At 41.1% G+C, this 19,682-nt stretch overlaps 1 protein-coding gene across 1 annotated transcript in view; it reads right to left on the minus strand.

Moving 5' to 3' along the window:
* Window positions 1–17,442, minus strand: part of LOC146363654 (protein NLRC3-like) — a 67,612-nt gene extending 50,170 nt beyond the window's left edge. Inside the window, exons 1-5 of the mRNA XM_084918466.1 lie at window positions 17,343–17,442; window positions 8,113–8,234; window positions 7,942–8,028; window positions 7,770–7,862; window positions 513–623 (exon numbers count right to left, since the gene is read on the minus strand). Coding sequence (XP_084774592.1) covers window positions 513–623; window positions 7,770–7,862; window positions 7,942–8,028; window positions 8,113–8,201 — 380 coding nt within the window. The 5' untranslated portion in view covers window positions 8,202–8,234; window positions 17,343–17,442. The remainder of the gene's footprint in view (window positions 1–512; window positions 624–7,769; window positions 7,863–7,941; window positions 8,029–8,112; window positions 8,235–17,342) is intronic.
* Between the last annotated feature and the right edge of the window lie 2,240 nt (window positions 17,443–19,682).

Consider the following 19,682-nt stretch of genomic DNA (forward strand, 5'->3'; position numbering starts at 1 on the left):
TCCCTTTGTCTCTCTGTTAGAAATGAGTGAATACCCTTACTGTACTGTGTGGCTTCAGTCCGTGCTCCGAGATTATTCCTAGTTCTCAGTTATTGGTGTTTTAGTTTTCTTGTTTCTAGTTTCGAGTCTTGTTTTGTGTTTGTAGTGAGTGGCACTTTCAGTTAAATTCCAGTGTGTGAGTGCTGCGTTTGGGTCCTACACTGTGCTTGTCACACGGCAAAGCTTGACACGAACTGTATCACATCCTAATCCACAGTGACAATAATACAAAGGTTTAATATTGTTTAGACACAGATCAGCATGTGAAGAAAGTTGGAAATACTCCTGAAAAATGCATCTCTCATCATACAACTTCAACAACTTTAAATAAATTATACATCACACAGACATCAGAAACACTTTGTGAACATTACACCTGTCATTGGATTTCCTCTGTCTGCTTACTCTGGTACAGAAATTCAGTTTAGAGACCAGGAAACCAGTTCATTTACTTACTGTTACTAACAGCTCACCTCTCTCCAGCAGACAGATGCTGGACTTTAAAATTAATGGGACGATGTCCAGACCAGTCACTCTTTAAGGACACGCAGCTGGGTTCAGGTACAGCTGTCCTACGTTTGATCCTGTTAGAGAATACAAATATGTTTTTCATTTGCAGCCACAGAAGCTGAAGAAGACTTACACTGTAATCGCTAACAGTTGTTCTAGCTCATAACTAATAAGGTCATAACAATCAAATGTCGTTTTGCGGTTGACCAAAAGTATTGAGCTCTGTTGACCTTTATGCAACTTTAATTGAATAGGGCTCAATATTTTATAGCTAATTTGTTTGGAACGCTCAAAAACTTTAAGAGGCATATATTAGTGATGTTCTGGTGGGCGGAGTCTTGTCACTCCCTCAGGAAAGCTGAGCCAGCCATCTTGAATTTACCTTGATGCGGGGAAGATTTGGCCAGCCCGTGCGGATTAAGGGTCCCCAACATCAAACCACCACGACCACCACCTTAGTTTTTTCATCAACAGCCCTGAATTTGGTAAGTCTAACGTGTTTTTTGTTTTGTTTGGTTTAAAGTTAATTTCGATAAACAGTCTTTTTTTTTATTTTTAACTGGCAATATATTTGTACTTTCTGCACAGTGAATGTTTGTTTTAAATAAATTCAAATCCAAGTAATTGTAACTTTATAAGTTATTGAATGTGACAAATAAGTAATGTTACCTCAAATTACAATGGTGTAACGTTTTGGCGGTTTTCCGTGGGGGACAACATTTCCCATAATGCATTGCGTTCTTGCCCGGGAAGTTGACGGTGGCAGCTCTAGCTACATGCGTTTGAACTTTCTGTCAAAAGCCGAAAACTTGTTATCCCTGCTGTCTGTTTCTACCGGTTGTCGTATTTGCCGGTAATGCACACGCGTATTGTGAGAATGCTTATTTCACTAAGTGTCCGTGTTACACAGTCAGTAGTTTATGCTGTTGAGCTGTGTGTATGTGTGTGCTAGCATGAAACAAACAATGCTAAACAATATGAGTGTGTTATCACGATGGTAATTAGGCACATGTTTGTATTTCTTCGTAGTCTCAAATGTGTGGTTGTGAGATAATCTCGAAATCCTTTTAACAGTTCAGAGGGGTATTCCACAAAGCAAGCTCTACAAGTCAAGGCTTGCGAAAAAAAACTGCATCATCTGATTCAGCCTAACATGACACACCGGCCGGACTCAGTGCTACGAACAAAGTTCAGCTGAATTGTTCTTGCTAATTCAAGTAAGACTCAACCAGCCACACTGAGGCGCGTCCTTGACACCTTAAAACCAGCCCCTATCGATCTTTGCTAGATAAATTGAAATGAAATGAAAATAAAGAGACGTGTTCTGAAAGAAAGGATCATTGATGCAGCCCGTGCAGATCACAAATACTTCCTAACCTGTAAGGGGAACCGCAGCTGCATGACCTTTTCACTTCTACATTAATAAATCATATTACCTCGCTGGCTAGGGCAGGATGACTGGAGTATGTTGTAAATTAATAAAACCAGAAGATAACACGTGTCAGAATATAGCGGACAGGTTAAATGTTTTACAACACAATTTAAATAAAGCCTTAAAGCAGGGGTGGGCAATTCCAGGCCTCGAGGGCCGGTGTCCTGCAGGTTTTAGATCTCACCTTGGGTCAACACACCTGAATCACATGATTAGTTTGTTACCAGGCCTCTGGAGAACTTTAGGACATGTTGAGGAGCTAATTTAGCCATTTAAATCAGCTGTGTTGGTTCAAGGACACGTCTAAAACCTGCAGGGACCCGCCCTCGAGGCCTGGAGTTGCCCACCCCTGCCTTAAATTTAATTCTTCCACTACATTCAGTTTCCCGCCTTCCACATGTCAAGTCACATTACAACAGTATTTTGTTTGACATATGTATTCATTTCCCAGTTGCAAGGCACTTTGAAGTATTTTTAACACATGAACAGGGCTATTTTAAACAGAACGAAGAAAGAGAGCAATTTGTGTGTTATTAATAATGCTTGGTGTCCGAAGAAACATGGGTTCGCAAAACGTTTCTGGCAGCAATACTTTTCGAAATGCCAAAAACAAAATTCATAACAAATAAATACTAGCACTATATTATATAAGCAGTTTTGGGAAGGTTACTTTTAAAATGTATTCCACTACAGATTACAGAATACATGCCCCAAAATGTATTTTGTAACGTATTCCGTTACGTTACTCAATGAGAGTAACGTATTCTTAATACTTTGGATTACTTAATATATTATCATGCTTTTTACAAGGACATGAATGTACTATTGCTGTGTGAATTATTACTTTAACTGAAGGTTACTCGCCATACCAATACCGACTAGATGTTTAAATATTAATATACAATGAGTAACAGTAGGGTGGACTTTAGGTAAGACTGCACTTTTTGCAACGATCTCGTATAGAAAACTATTCCGTGCGTATATAAAACATTTCCGCGGCTCCGAACCATAGTATAGGGACCTCTGGCTAATACATCGGGTTCCGCGTCAGGCTCGTAGCCTTTACTTTGTTGTCTGGGTCAACTTTGCTAGCGAGAGACAGAGAAAGAGACAGAGAAAGGCTTTGAAAGGCTGCTTCAACAAAACTTATTGTTTCGGAGAAAAACACAAACACAGTGTACAGTCGAGTCTTAATAGCTTACTTACAACTGGGCTCATCAGGCACTCTTTTTGGCTGCAGTGGTTATTATTATATTTGCATGCTTCCATCTCCCGCTTCTGGTTGGTGACAACTCGTACTTTTCGACTCTCCTTTTTCTTCCTCCCTTGTGCTCACAGACACATAACGGGTACGGCAGTCCATTCTCCCTCTAGCACGGACTACACTGCCCATGAAGTTACATTCTTTAGGGCTATACCTGTAACACTCTGCCCATTGTCTTCATATTAAATCATTTTTGTGAAATATTGTAAAATATTTCTTCATGTCATTATGCGAGCCACAAGTAGGGGTGGCATGGGCCGCGAGATTGAGACACAGGCATTAGAGCATCTTAATGCATATTTTTTGTTTGGGGCGTGGAAACCAAAAATAGAGATATATATGAAACAGGAAGATACTGCCGTGTAATCACTTTATTTCACCAAAGTAACTGTATTCTAAATACCACCTTTTTAAACGGTAACTGTAACGGAATACGGTTACTCATATTTTGTATTTTAAATATGTAACGGCGGTACATGTACTCTGTTACTCCCCAACACTGTATATAAGATGAACTCCACACTTCTTGGCATAATTTAGCCACTAAACAGCGAACTGTAGCTGCTGTAATAACTTCATATTGGAGATGGGGGTAGTGATACCGGCCCGCAGGGCCGTGATTACACCACGCTGTCTGCATGGTGTAATCCACCACTCCATTGCTTGCTGAACACCGACACAAATCGCAGTAACTGCCAAAAGCCAAGGCCTGTCCAATCAGAGAGAGATGGAGCTAACATTAGCTTCAAAGTTAGCCTGCAGGCTAGCAGGTTTGTCTAAAAACATCTGTTGCCATAGTAAATGAGTGAGTCTTGACAGTAATTGAGTGAGTCTTTGAGTAATCAGAATTAGGAAATTAAAGCCGTTATTGCCCTGATGAGCCTGGCTAATGGAGTTAACTTTGTGGAATACCCCTCAGATATGATGTATTAAGAGATATTGTTATTAACAATTTGTTTTCATTTGTGTTTACACAGTCATTCTTTTGCTACTTCTCGAAATGTTTTTATTTCAACTGTGGAGACCACAAAAATAGTTTGATCACTTGAACCCTTAGTACAATAAAAACAAAAACATCAACAGAACTAGAATGAAATATTGAAAAATGTTTTCGAAAATTAATAAGTCGTCTTTGTGCACATATTGTTTACAGATATCAGACTGCAAAGAGCGCTACAGAGAGTCAACATTTCACCAGTTGCCAGTGGGTGAGTTTTATAATTTGTGTCCTAATTTAAATAAAAAATAAATTCAAAGAAACTAGGGAATTTTGTCCTGAATTATTCACAATGTTTAGATTTTTTTGGAACAGAATAGACAAAATTAAATTACTGATGTGTCAAGTGGTTGGGATAATTATGTTCCACCTAATTTAAAAATTTACACGCATTTTAAGAACAACTGAAATTTTTGAAAAGCCAAAAGTGCAAATAGGGCTGAAATGCTTTAGACTTTAATTGGAAATATTTTAATTGCAGGGGTGAAGTTGGCCCAATGGAGTGGAAATGCAAGTTGTGTTCTGCAACTTCAGATACTCGGGGACAATTATTTTGGCACTACACTGTATTGCATACCCAACATTCACAAGTGCCCCCCCGCCATGTCTCTATGACAGTTGCATTTGTAATTTTCCATCATTCGAGGCAATAAAAGCTCATCTGTCAAGATCACATAATAATTCACATAGAGTTGATGCAACTGGAGGAGCATGTGGTTATTTTATATGTCCTTTGTGTGACTTCACACAGCCCTTTTCTGAGGAAATTCTGTTTGGTCATTTGAGAAGTCATTTACGAAGCCATGAGATAGTACCATGCCCATTCAAGAACTGTAATTACAGAACAAATAGTTACTCAGCATTTAATGCACACAAAAGTAGAAAACATAGTGGTGATTCAGACTTTGGTGAATGTGTTGTATTGGCATACAACGATAGCGCCCCAGAGCTAGTTGCAGCAGAAAGTCTTGGAGAACCTGCTGACACTCACAGTCCAGGGTCTGCAGACACATTTGATCTTGATAAGATAAACAGTCAGTGTGACCCAGACATGTTAAAAGCCCAGCTGAACCATAATTTAGCATTATTATTTCTAAAGATGCAATCTATTCTTCATGTGTCAGACATGGCATCTGAGGAAATAGTGGAACATTTGACTCAGATATTTTTCTTATCCCAACCAATACTCAAACACGACATCAGAGAGGTCTTAGAGAGTCATGACATCACTGTCAGTCAAACACTTCTAAATGAGGTTGTCAGTACTGTTATGGACTGCAATGTTATTGTCAGTGCCACAGCTAAGGGGAAGCAGTTATCCTCAAACAAGAGAAGCAAAAGCTTCATCGAAATTAATTACCCTGTGGTGTACAGTATCTGGCCTGTACAGTATGTGCTACAGCCAGGACACACAGCAGTACACAAGAGCGATCGTGGCTCAAGAGAGCAGTTCGTCTTGTAATCGGAAGGTTGCCGGTTCAAGCCCTGGCTTGGACAGTCTCGGTCATTGTGTCCTTGGGCAAGACACTTCACCTGTTGCCTACTGGTGTTGGTCAGAAGGGCCGATGGTGCGATGTGGCAGCCTCGCCTCTGTCAGTGCGCCCCAGGGCAGCTGTGGCTACAATGTAGCTTGCCATCACCAGTGTGTGAATGGGTGAATGACTGAATGTAGTGTAAAGTGCTTTGGGGTCCTTGGGGACTAAGTAAAAGCGCTATACAGATAGAGGGCATTTACCGTTTACCTTGCTCCCATTCTCAAAATGATACAAAAAAATCATACAGATATTCTTGACAGAATTAAAGAAACAAAGGTAGCACAAAACGGTGTCTATGTAAGCCACCAAGATGGTTTGTACTTCAAAGAGAACACATTCTTGTCTTCAGATGAGTTCAAAATAACACTAATTTTGTACATTGATGATTTGGAGATAGCTTGGCACATCACGCAAAATACACAAAATCTGTACAGTATACTAGATGCTTGCTGATCTTCCCAGTAAATACCAATCAACCCTGCATGTGTTTCAACTTGCTGCTTTATGTAAAGTGGCTAACATCCAGACATTTGGGTATGAAAAAGCCCTTGGTCCTTTGTTGAGAGACCTCCGTACCCTTGAACAAGATGGAATATTCATTGAGTCTATTGGTAAGGTAGTCCAAGGAAGAGTCATGTGTGTGGTGTGTGACAATCTTGCAGCCCATGACTTGGCAGGCTTTTCAAAGTCATTTAGAGCAGAACACTTTTGCAGATTCTGCACAGCAACACAAGTTAAACTTCAGACTCGTGAAGTTGCAAGCAGAGAGTTCAGTCTTAGGACAAAAGACAGCCATAACAGTTATGTGCATGCTGAGTGAATCACTCGGAATGGACAAGTCGCTGACTTGAAGGGTTTTTTTTTTTTTTACCATTTGCCTCTTGTACCTCACATTTAAGATGAATGACTGTTCAGTTCATGCACTATTCATGTTTAATGTTCTGTTGGCTAATACCTTGATGCACTACCTTCATGTTTGTTCCCTAAGAAGTACGGCAGTAGAAACCAGTACTTTTTTTTATGTATTTAAAGAAAGAAAGTGAGCTGCAGCTGTCAAGGTACAGTAAGTGTTAAATGCCTCAATGTTCTAATAGCTTTAATTACTGTTAATACTGAAAATGTTATTGAATTTTAGAATTGAGAGGGAGACCCTTGGAGTCTTTTTCTTTTGTTTTATTTATGAAGCACTTTGTTATGAGTGAGCTCCGTTATTTGTGCCTTTTTAAAAGCACATTGTGTTGAATAAAAAAAGTTGTTAACTTGTCAGTATTGTCACTTTCATATTTTCTAACACCTTTAGCTGATTATAATTTACTGGGCAAACAGTTTAGAATTATTTTTAAGCGTATTTCCCACATGATTTGAAAATATTGAAAATTTTAAGTGTTATTTCCCACATTGTAAGTTAAAAAAATATTTAAATGTTTGAGTTTATTTCCCATGGTGTATGAGTTGCAATATGTAAAAAGTTTTGAGTGTATTTCCCACCTTAAAGAAGTTGAAAAATATTGAACATTTTGAGTTTATTACTCCCTAAGTATAAGTTGAAGAATATCAACATTTATAAGATAACACTGAGATAATTTAAGGCAACTGCAAATGTAATTTTTATTTTAGTTGAACTTAAAACATTTAAAAACATCACTAAAATATTGTTGTACAATCTGTTACACAACAATGTTTGAGCTCTATGAACTTATTTTACAAAGAGAAACTGGTTTGCAGGCTGACCATGAGCAGAAGGAAACTAGTGTTGGCAGTGTAAGAACAGAGCGCCACCCAGAGGTAAACACAGTTATTTACTCTCTGCAGGACTATTGATGGTACTACTGTGAGCAGCAGGAGTTTAAATGTTGGACATGCTTTATAAAATAAACAAATTCCTTACTCAGTTACTGAGATGCAGTTTAAAGTCCAGGAAACAACATCAAACAGTTCATTTAAATCAGACACCAAACTGACATCAAAGAGTTCATGTTACTAACAGCTCACCTCTCTGCAAGAGACAGATGCCGGACTTTAAAATCAATGGGACGATGTCCAGACCAGTCACTCTGGTGTTCAGCTTTGAGTCTCTGATAGATCCTAAAATAAATAATAAAGAAAAAAAATCTTAATGAACAGCTGATAGAATTTAGACATTTTAAAAATGTTTAATACTGACTTTTTGTATGATTGAGGTCTTTTAACGACATGTGCATAAATGTTACTCTGTAAGGACACAGAGCTGGTTGGAGGTTCAGGTGGGTTCCTGTGAATAATGATGGAGCAGTGATGTGAGTGCTTAGCTGTGACATGGAGAAGAGTCATGGACAGTTAGAGATGGTCATCTCACCTTTGAGCTTTGGTCTGGCTCTCATGTTCCCCACACAGAGTGGTTTTAGAGGGAGGGACTCTCTCCTCTCTGTCCTCACACTGATCCATGCTGCTGAATTCACATCAGCTTTCTACCTTCACCTGCAGAGGAAACACAAATCATTCATGTGCACATCAACTGAAATCCTCCTTTCCATCATGTGTGCTGTCCAAATATCAGCTGCTTCTTTCCTGCTTCATCTCAGTGTCAGCTGAATGCAGTCAGACAGCAGTGTGAGGCAGAGGAAAGACTTCACTGATTCAACTGATACGTTAATTAGATAATAGCTGAACTACAGCAGGTCCAGCACTGAATGAATCCAGGTGTTTATAATGTTCACAGAGTATGTTAAAATCTATAGTTGAACACGTGACAGCAACACGGTGATGTTAAAGGATCTGATGTCACTGACATCCTGGAATAATCTACAGTATCAGTCTGAGCTCCTCCCTCTGCTGCAGCCTCTGAAACATCAGCCTTCTTCCTTTCTGAGTCACAGTTCACCTGAACACGAGAGGGCGCTGTGGTCTAAGAGGAACAGAGGTGGGTTTTTTACAACAGTCTCACTCCTGAATCATCATACAGAAAAAGTCTCTGATCACAGTCTGAACACAGTAGGAACCAAACAGAGGACAGCTGATAGATTTCTGTGTCACATCCATGGTTTGAGTTCAGGAGGAGTCTTCAGCAACATGAACCAGACTTTATAAAGCAATCTTTTCTTTGTCTGTCTATGTGAGGGCCATATTCTCTTTCTGACCACATGCTTCTTTTCTCTGACCAAGAGTACATCATCATCATAATTACCATCAGAATTAATTATCTGGACTTTACTAATAGAAGTTAATTCATGTGCAGAATTCACAATGTTCTTCTTGTTATTGAATTAAATTAATCCAGAGTCATAGACATAAATAAATATGTCAAAGGCCTCAAAGGTACAAAATGTTATAGAGATCCATAAAAACTGTCATTTAGGTTGTCAGCTGTTCATTCAAGTCAGCATTATTGCCTCTGTGTCTTACATCATATCCATGTGAATCTGGGTTTTTTTTTATGACGTTGAGTGTTTTCAGTCTTCCATGGAAGTTCTCATCAGCAAACTAGAAAAACTAGTAACTCATGCAGCATAGTTTCAGTTTACAGCATACCTGATCTTTATCAAACACCAACAGTAACAACACGTTATTTAATCCAGCTGTATGAAAACACAACACAACAAACACACATCAGTTTAATGATTTACACTTTAATCCTGATCATACATGAGATTTATTTTATGTGAAGTGAATAAATGCCTTACTTCCTGTTCTGCTCTATCAGTTTGATCAGTTTCTGTAACGCCCTGAATCATCAGCTGTCAGCAGAGGAATGTTCAGTTTAATTAACACTTCCTCATGTCTGAGTGTGTGTCTATGTTTGAACACCAGCCAAGTTGTTAAAACTTTATTCTACTTTGTTCCTTCTATTTTCAAAACATTCTTCTGTGTTTCATGAATAAATCCGAGTCCTTGTTGTTCTTGTTAAAGTTGGTCAGATCTTAACATCTGAACATCTCCAACAGACTCAAAACAGACCGACTTCACTGAGTGGCTCTATGTTTACTGGAAAAGTTTACTAAGGTTTGGATTAACCAGCTGCAGAGACCGGAGAGTAAAAACAAGCTAAGCAGAGAGGTGAGAGTGTTGGCCAGCAAAACTTCACTCCTAACTACCAAAATGTTGATTCTGTTCATCTGGACGTACCGTTTTCAGTGGGAGAAACGCTTCTGAGAATCATTCTGAGAATCATTCTGAGACTTCTTCAGTCTCAGCTGACTGCAGGTTTCCCCAACCTTACAAACATTTCCATAATGTTTGCATAATTCAGCAGGATTCTCTTTTTGCTCTCGACGAAGGCGGTCACACTTTTCTCCTCTCCTCCTTCTCCTCTCCCTTAGCTTCCCTGCTTAGCCTCTTGTGTCCTTGTCTAGTTTCGTGTTTTTATTACTTTTCCCTGGAACACTCTCTCACAGTCTGTTCTCTAAAACCTAAAAGAGGAATTATGGATTTGATCAACTGGTCCCTGAATGCAATTGACACCCTTTTCTCAACAAGAAGTCTGGGCTCGGGTGAGCCTGAGTGTCCTGGAGGTACTTTCCCTGCCGGATACACGATGGACGGGTGGCAGAAATGGAGGATCGTGTGCCTGGCAGGACTGTCGATCGAAGACGCTGAAGATATCTATCTATTTGGAACCATGATAACAGGGTTCTTGCTGATCGGAGCTGGCTTGGCCCTGGCTTATCGAAGAATTAAGAAAGTGGAACCGGCTGTTCAAACCCCCACAAGGCTGCCCGCTGGGATTGAAACGATGGGACGAGGCGTGAGCTCTCAAAATGGGCTCATTGAGTGCAGCACGGATAAGATCTTGGAGAAGCTTACGGCTGCCATGAACACTCAGAATAAGACCTCTGAACGCAAATTGGATCACATCTTGGAGAAGCTCACTGCGGTCTTAAGTTCTTAGAATCTGCTCTTTGAGCATCAGAATGACAACATCACGGAGCGTAAGGTTGATAACATCATGGAGAACCTCATGGAGAACCTCACGGCTCTCCAACGGGAGATTGAGAGACCAGTGTCAGACTGTTAGAACAGCTTTGAAATTCTCATGAGTTGTTTGCACTAAAGTAAAAACCACCATCACTCATGCGGCTATCCCTTCGGCGCCAGCTGTGGTCTCAAGGCTGGAGCTGAACAACAACACCCTGATAACGGACTGTGCTTAGACTGTTCTTCCCATTCTATGCAAGGCCACCTGGGTTGGCTGGAAGACTGTTTACTTAGCCTAGCAGGGCGAAGGACACTGTCTCAGCTGAACTCCGGACATATACACACACACATACACACACACGCACACAAACATATATATACACATGCAGATATACACTCATCCCCCCCTCCCCCTCCCCCTCCAAACGCCTTCGACGCTTATTCCCCTCCGATGCTGACAGTGGATCAAGGAGACCAGCGCTTATGCTGCAGGCCCGGATGCACTGTCTACACTGGCTGTCTCTCACCCTTTACCCATCCCTGTTGCTTGTCATGTGTTTCTTTGGTGTATTAAGAGTTTTTTCATGTGCTATGTGCAGAGGTGTTTTTTTCTGTTCTCAAACTGATCTCCCTATTGGAGGTCAGTCTGGGGGGAGTTATTTTTTTTCTCCTTATCTTTCCTCATGTGGTGCATTTTCCATTGTTATACCTCTCTGACCTGTCTTCCCCATGTGATGTTTTTGTGTAATGTATGTATTGTCGGAGGGTAAGATGGCGTCGCCATTGTGTGCAATAGGTCGGCAGACTTAACATGAAATTTCCCACTCGTGGGACTAATAAAGGTATCTTATCTTATCTTAATGACTGACACTAGCCCACTCAATATACAATGTTCCTTGATCATTAGTATGCAAATGGTCATGACCACTGATCAATGTTCATTGCTTTTTCAGATGTACTTTTTATTTAGCATGCATTAAGATACTTTACTCCTAACTGAGAACCTTCACAGATATTTTACTCATAAATCATCATTAATAAAAACGCACCGAGTTTAAAAAGAACCAATGAGAAGAGAGGAGACAGAGTCCATCAACCCCACAGAGAACCTAAGTGTCTCCAGCTGAAGCAGAAATAAATCTCCCTTTAATGAAAATGACTCACAAGAAAGAAGAACTCTACTAACAACCTTCCCTCCAGCTGAATACATATGTGCTACACAGTGATGGAGGCTTGGCGTGGTCTCTATAAAGCACTGATTGGATAACTTAACATCAGAGCAAAACAACCTTTCTACACTTATTTAAACATTGTTATTATAGTGACAAACTGACATCTGTAATCAGAGGTCAGACTGCATCTCTAACATAACCTACACCTACACCTGGATCAAAGGAGTTTGCAAAGAAAAGCATCTGGACTTCTTTAAGTTGCTTGAAGACATTTCACCTCTCATCCGAGAAGCTTCTTCAGTTCTAAAGTCAAATGGCGGAGAGTCCCCTATTTAAACCCAGTGGGAGTATCCCCCCAAAGAGGGACAAAAGGACCCCCTGATGATCCTCTAATCACATGAGCCAAGGTGTGAAAACGCGTGTAGGTCCCAATCAGCCAGGGTTTCGGGTGAGCTCATTGTGAAACCTTATCATGCGATTTCCTGAGGTCAGATGGCCCAGGATGTGAGTGGGCGTTAAGGCATCTGGGGAGGGAACTCACATACTCAGGGCACAACATAGAAGAGCCACCTCCACGGGACAAGACTCAGCAGTCCAGCTGCATCTAAAGGTCAAAGGTCACTCTTTGAGGATGCCATTGTTCACATTTTGGACAGAGAGGACAGATGATTTGAAAGAGGAGTGAAAGAAGCCATCTATGTCTACTGCGAGCGACCATCTTTGAACAGAGGCGGGGGTTTACGACACCAACTGTCTGCCATCTTTAATCCAGTTTTGAGATCCGGACGCTTTTCTTTCCAAGCTCCTTAGACTACTATGACCTGGATGACTGACAACCTTCACAGAGATATTCCTAAGAGCTTGCGCCTTGGATCCACTGTCAGACTTGATTCTACAGAGAGCACAAAATCAGCTTTTAAGTGAAAGGATAAGACAGGTCCATTTCACTATAGATGCTCTCAAGATCAAGATCAGCCAGACTCTGCAGGAACTGGAAACCCTTCTACCCTCTCCAATCTTAGAAGAGGTTTACAAGTTTGTGGACAAGGCTCAGCGGGCCCCACACTCTAAGGGAAAAGAAAGACAACGTAGGAAATTTCACACCTTGTTTTCAAAAACACACACTCCTCATTCTGAACCTACAGAAGAAAACACACCTGAAGACAGTCAGGAGAAATGGGTAAAGAATTTTTCAGACCGGAATCTCACTGAACCTGAAAAGAGACTATTAGCCAAAGGACTCAATTTTGCCATTTCCCCGCAACAGTTGCCCATAGTGGACCTCATCACAGCCACAGAAACTGCCATACGGATTAACAAATTATTACAGACAGAAGAAGAGCAAATCAGGATGAAAGTCTCAGCCACCCTCTCCAGTGCCAAAGTCCCTCCGTCCAACCTCACAATACAAGAAAAGAAGGCCGTCGCTTCCCTGAGCAAAGATCACAACATCACTATTTTATCAGCTGATAAGGGAAGGTGCACCATGGTCTTAAACACTACAGATTACCACAAGAAGATCACTACGCTCTTCAGTGACAAAAATACCTACGAAACCTTAAAGCGAGACCCCACAAGCAGCTACAAAAAGAAAGTTATGGCTTGCCTTCAAGACTTTGAAAAGGACAAAATCATTGACCGCCTCACATATCACCGCCTATATCCAGGGAATGCCATACCCTGCATTTACGGACTTCCTAAAATCCACAAGGTAGGGGTCCCACTCCGACCCATAGTCAGTAGCATAAACTCAGCCACTTACAACATTGCAAAACACCTTGCTACCATCCTTGCACCTCTCGTGGGGAACACCCCACACCACATCAAGAACTCATCCTGGGCCATCTGACCTCAGGAAATCGCATGATAAGGTGGGGTCAGGTTTCACAATGAGCTCACCCGAAACCCTGGCTGATTGGGACCCACACCTGTTTTCACACCTTGGCTCATGTGATTAGAGGATCATCAGGGGGTCCTTTTGTCCCTCTTTGGGGGGATACTCTCACTGGGTTTAAATCTGGGACTCTCTGCCATTTGACCTTAGAACTGAAGAAGCTTCTCGGATGAGAGGTGAAACGTCTTCAAGCAACTTCAAGAAGTTCAGACGCTTTTCTTTGCAAGCTCCTTTGACTACGATGACCTGGATGACTGAGAACCTTCACAGACATACACCTACACCAGTTTGAATAGCCAATTACAGACTGGAAAACAAATGATTCCCTGTGTGACTCAAAGGCTCAGTGGATCCTGATTGAAGCTTCTGAAGCTTACAAAGATGAAAGAATCGGATATTAATTTTAAATATTTTATTATCTCTCTTCTGAAAGCTGCAGACTTCACTTCTGTAATTCTGTACGCGGACCGCAACTTTGTGCTTTCACAGTCAGACTAATGATTGTTTGCAGAAACACTGAAATCCTGGAAGGATCCAGCATCAGGCTGTTTGTGTCCAGCTTCACTTTATTCATGTTCATGTGAGTGTCACTGTGAAGCAGTTTAATGAACAAACACTTCACTTTCTCTCCCAAACGGTCTGGCTCACACCTCAACAATGCAGCTGTGCAGCATTGCCGTGTCATGCCTGCCCTGCAGCTAAACCCCTTGTATCAGTTTGAGTCCAAACAGAAACACAGACACATGACAGACGAGGCCAATCCACGGAGACAAGCATCTTCCTTGTCTGTGCCCCTTAGTGTGAAACTAACTTCTCCCTGTTATCAGATTTGTGAGCAGAAGCTGGAACTCCAGAGACTTGATTCCAATCAATCAATAATCTATAATCGTGTGTCTTCAAAAACAAGAGTGGTCAAAGTTTGTCCTGAAATAACAGGACATCTAGTCCAAACATCACAAAGCAGAAACAAACAGTCAAACTGCTAAAGCAGGAAACAAAGCAAACTTACAGTTTCTTTAAGCACACACACCAATAACAAGCTCCACTCCACACCTGGACACTAAACACGGACAAACACGTGAGCTGTTTCCTGGAAGGAGGCGGGACTCAACCTGAAGACTGTGAGAGGGCCACACCTTCATGTGTTCACTCCAGAAATATGCTGTTTGACTGCTCAGGCTGAGTCAGAGTAAAGTTCACATGCTGAGAGTGTGAAGACATGGACATTTCTACTAAAAGATCCAAATGTTTAACAATCTGTTTCTCTGTTTACAGTGTACTAGATGCAGTCACACTTTCTCTCTTCCTTATAAAGTAGACACTGAGAGTTGAGCTGAAAAAAAACCCATCCATTTTATGAGCAGCATCAACACCATTCAGGCCAAGGAGGAGTGGCAGCAACCTTCTACTCCAGAGTATTATTCCACCATAGACTCAGTGAGAGTTTTAACTCATTTGAAAGACTGATGCTTCAATTATTCCAAAATGCAGCAGCAAGAGTACTGACTCTGGCTGCCTTTCAAATCTAGAATTGAATTTAAAACCCCGATTTTTCTGAAGGTTTTTTTTTTTTACTGTTAAAAGGTTTTTTTCTTCCTACTGTTGCCAACATGCTTGCTCATAGGGAGTCATATGATTGTTGTAGGGCCTTGCTGTTGCTTTAATTTTATATAATGAAATATAGGCGCACATCTCCCACTGGCTTAATATATTTAAAAATTGCCTTATGTAAAAGTTTTTGTCTCTGGAGTTTAAGTTGTGTAGCTTTCTGATTATAACCAAATAAACAAAATAAAAAATGTATGTGTATCAAAACAATAAAAATATCTGATGATCTGATGTAGGTGTGACAAATATGAAAATAAAATAAGAAACCAGGAAGGAGGAAATAATTTTTCACATTAGCGCATTACGAACTATCTGCAGATTTGAACCAGAAATTCACATCCAGTGCTTCTAGCACCAACGGGTGTCCACAGTTCTGCCCATCTTGACGACGCAACTACAAAATTTAAAAATACCCACATTTTATAATAATTTTCTTAGACAAATAAGTCTTTCCAACACTACCTTCTTCTAAAATACAAACACACACACAGTACAGCCTGAAGTGTGTACCGAGAGTATACACCAACAACACCTACAGTTCACACTGCTCATCTTGAACTACCTCACTGACCAACCACAGTATGTGAGAACTCAGGGCTGTGTTTCTCAGACAGTGTCTTCTGCAGTACGGGGGCCCCACAGGGAACAGTTCTGGCTCCATTCCTCTTCACCATCTACACTGCAGACTTCTCCCACAACTCCACCCAGTGCTTTCTGCAGAAGTACTCTGATGACTCTGCAATAGTTGGCCTCATCACTGATGGGGATGACAAGGAGTACAGAGAACTGACCCATGGTTTTGTGGACTGGTGCCAGCAGAACTACCTCCAGATCAACACCAGTAAAACCAAGGAGCTGGTGGTAGACTTCCGCAGGCAGAAGCCTCCTCCACTGCAACCACTGAACATCCAAGGTATGGACATTGAGGCTGTGGACAGCTACAGGTACCTTGGTGTTCATCTGAACAACAAACTGGACTGGACTCATAAATCAGACGCCCTCTACAGGAAAGGGCAGAGCAGGCTGTACCTGCTGTGGAGACTCAGGTCTTCAGGAGTGAAGGGCCCACTCCTGAAGACCTTCTATGACTCTGTGGTGGCCTCAGCCATCTTTTATGGCGTGGTCTGCTGGGGCAGCAGCATCTCTGCTGGGGACAGGAAGAGAATGAACAGGCTAATCCAGAGGGCCAGCTCTGTTCTAGGACGCCCTCTGGACCCAGTGGAGGTGGTGAGTGACAGGAGAATGGTGGCTAAGATGTCATCCCTGTTGGACAACATCTCCCACCCCATGCAGGAGACTCTGACAGCACTGAGCAGCTTCTTCAGTGGCAGCTGCAGCACCCACGGTGTGGGACGGAGAGATTTCACATGTCTTTCCTCCCCACTGCTGTCAGACTCCACAACAAAGACTTTTACAGCTGATCAAACACACAAACCCACACATGTGCAATAAGACTAAGTGCAATACTCTTTTCTGCCAAAGTTATATTTTTACTCAGTTGTATAGAGCATTTAAATTCTATTTTTATCCTGTTGTATATATTATTTTATTTTTTTCTATTGTAAATAGTATTTTATTTTATTCTATTCTATTCTGTACAATTGTGTACAGTATCTCATTCTTATTCTATTTCAGTGTTCTCTATTTTTTGCTATATAACTTTGCACTGTCCACTTTCTGCTGTAACAAAACAGATTTTCTACGTGTGGGACTAATAAAGGTTATCTTATCTTATCTTAGTTATAACACATTAATATTAATCAAAGTACAGTTACAATACATAATAACTGCTTTTGGTTTGTAAACATTTGGATCATCATGTACACATACATGTATTATAACACATGGCATCATAAACAGTCAGAGCTCACTGTGTGAGCAGGACATTTAATGTCAGGTATTTGTGCAGTAAAAATGATAAAAGAGGAGAAAATGTTTGCTACCTGTTGAACGGAAACACTTTGCAAGACAAATGAAAGCTGAATGGTCAGAGAGACTTACAGCAGTTACGCTGAGTCCTGGTTCTCCTTACAGTTCCAAGAGTTCACAAAGTGGAGCTGAAAACTTCACTTGACCTGAGCTGGATCACCTCACCTGCAAACACTGACACACTGAGTGTCAGTACTTCCTGTCGAGCACAGCAGGCTCCACCTCAGCTTCTAAAACCTGAATGTTAACTTCTTGGAACAAACTGGTTTGATCTCCTTGATCTGTTTTTTTCCAGTGTGAAACACACAGTTAACTGGTTTAAAAAAACTGACAGACAGAGAGACAAAAGCCTGGAGGGTTACAGTTAGCACATAGCACTTTTATCAAAACCAATTGTGCCTGAATAATATAATAATGATGAATGACGTAATAATAAATGATAATACTGCTGCGAACCCCCGACCTTCCGATCATGGGGTGACCACTCTACCTATTGAGCTGTCCCTGCCCTGTTCCTGGGTCGTTGACCCAGTATTTTCAGTTCATGTTCCCTGTTTATCTTCTGGATGTTCCACTTCCTGTTTTAGTGTGTTAGCCTTACTCTGTGTGCATTATGTTCTAGTTCTCTTCCCATTTATCATTAGTTCATTATGTTCAGATGTTCACTCACCTGTCTCTAATCACTCATCATTCAGCCTGTGTACTTAAGTCCCTCAGTTTCATCAGTTCAGCGTCGTGTCATTGATGTCGTCATTGTTGTCATTCCCGTTTGTGTTCTGTTGTTCAACCAGCCATTCAGTCTTTCAGTCAGTCAGTCCTGCCGTTCCTGCTCTGTTCAGTCACTCGCTCCAATAAATCATCACCATTCTGCATTTGTCAAAACTTTGATGGAATGAGTTTTATTGATTTTACATTGATTATGTCTCATGGTTGGTCAATAAATAGATATAACAATGTTTCTATCAGCCAGCCATCGGCAGTGTAGACTGAATGCAATGGCTTTGTCAGGCTGCTGCGTGTGGAGGCGAGGAAGAGATGACCCAAACGCAGGACTCACGACAACATGAGAGGTCAGTGAAAGTTAGAATACTACTGTGCTGAGCCAATCACGTCGTTTGATTGAGAGCCATGTCACGTTAGGTTTTTTCTGAACCGGCTCTAAACATGAGAACATTGTTGGACTATGTGTCCTAAGAATGACTTATGACAGATTCTGCCAATTCAAACTGACAGAGGAGCAGCACACGCCACAAACTTCAGATGACCCCATTTTTACCATCTAAAGCCTTGTTTAGAAAACACACACACTGATGTCTTTATGGTCTACCATAACACAGCACAAACACTGAGACTCAGTGACATCATGAATGCAGCAGCCTGCTTTATTATTGTAGTCATGAAGCCAGAAGCAGAATGGAACTTTTAGCTTTGGGTGACTGATTAAAGTAACTTATCCTCGTTACCACAAACATTTCTCTCAGGCTCATTCCCTGCTGTGTCAAACCTCACCATCAGATCTCATCCATACATGATCCTCTCTGCTTGCTTCACTGAGACAGCACTGAGTGTTTATTTCAGCCTTAGACAATAAGTGGACCACAGCTGTTCTAAAAACATCCAGATATAAATCAGGACTTCAAATCTGTGGTTAATATTTTGCAGTCTGCATTGACACTCATCATGGAAATACAACAAAACAACTATAAAAATGTGCATTTCCTGAAAAAATGCTGTGTGAATGCTGTAAACCTGAAGCTGTCTGCTGAAAATAGCTGAAGAAGCTGTAGTGAGTATTTTAAAAGTAGTTGAACTTATAATAATTTTGCATAATTACAACAACTTAGCAAAAACAAACTTAACAGAAATGCAATAACTTAGAAGAAACATAATAACTTGGCAGAATTAGTACAACTGCTTTGGCTCTTGGAGGAGGCGGATGCATCTTTCACCCTCTCCTTCCCCTATCTTCCCTCCTCTCTGCTTCTATGTCCTTGACTAGTCTTGTCTGACTGTAACCTCTCATTTTCGCTCTTGTTCTCTAAAACCTAAATATGAACTATGGAATTGATCAGCTGGTCCTTTAATGCAATTGACACTCTATTCTCAACGAGAAGCCTGTGCTCGGCAGAGCCTGAGTGTCCTGGAGGGACATTCCCTGATGGATACACGATGGACGGGTGGCAGAAGTGGTGCGTTGTGTGCCTGGCGGGACTGTCTATCAAGGATATTGAAGAGATGTACCTATTCGGAACTATGATAACAGGGTTCTTGGTGTTTGGAGTTGGCTTGGCCCTGGTTTATCATAAAGTAAAGAACGCGGTGACTGGGACTCTCCACCATTTGACCCTAGAACTGAAGTAGCTTCTCGGATGTGAGGTGAAACATCTTCAAGAAACCTAAAGAAGTCCAGAC

The sequence above is a fragment of the Perissodus microlepis genome, chromosome 22 (assembly GCF_051167445.1).
Source record: "Perissodus microlepis isolate ML-2025 ecotype Zambia chromosome 22, ASM5116744v1, whole genome shotgun sequence".
NCBI lineage: Eukaryota > Metazoa > Chordata > Actinopteri > Cichliformes > Cichlidae > Perissodus > Perissodus microlepis.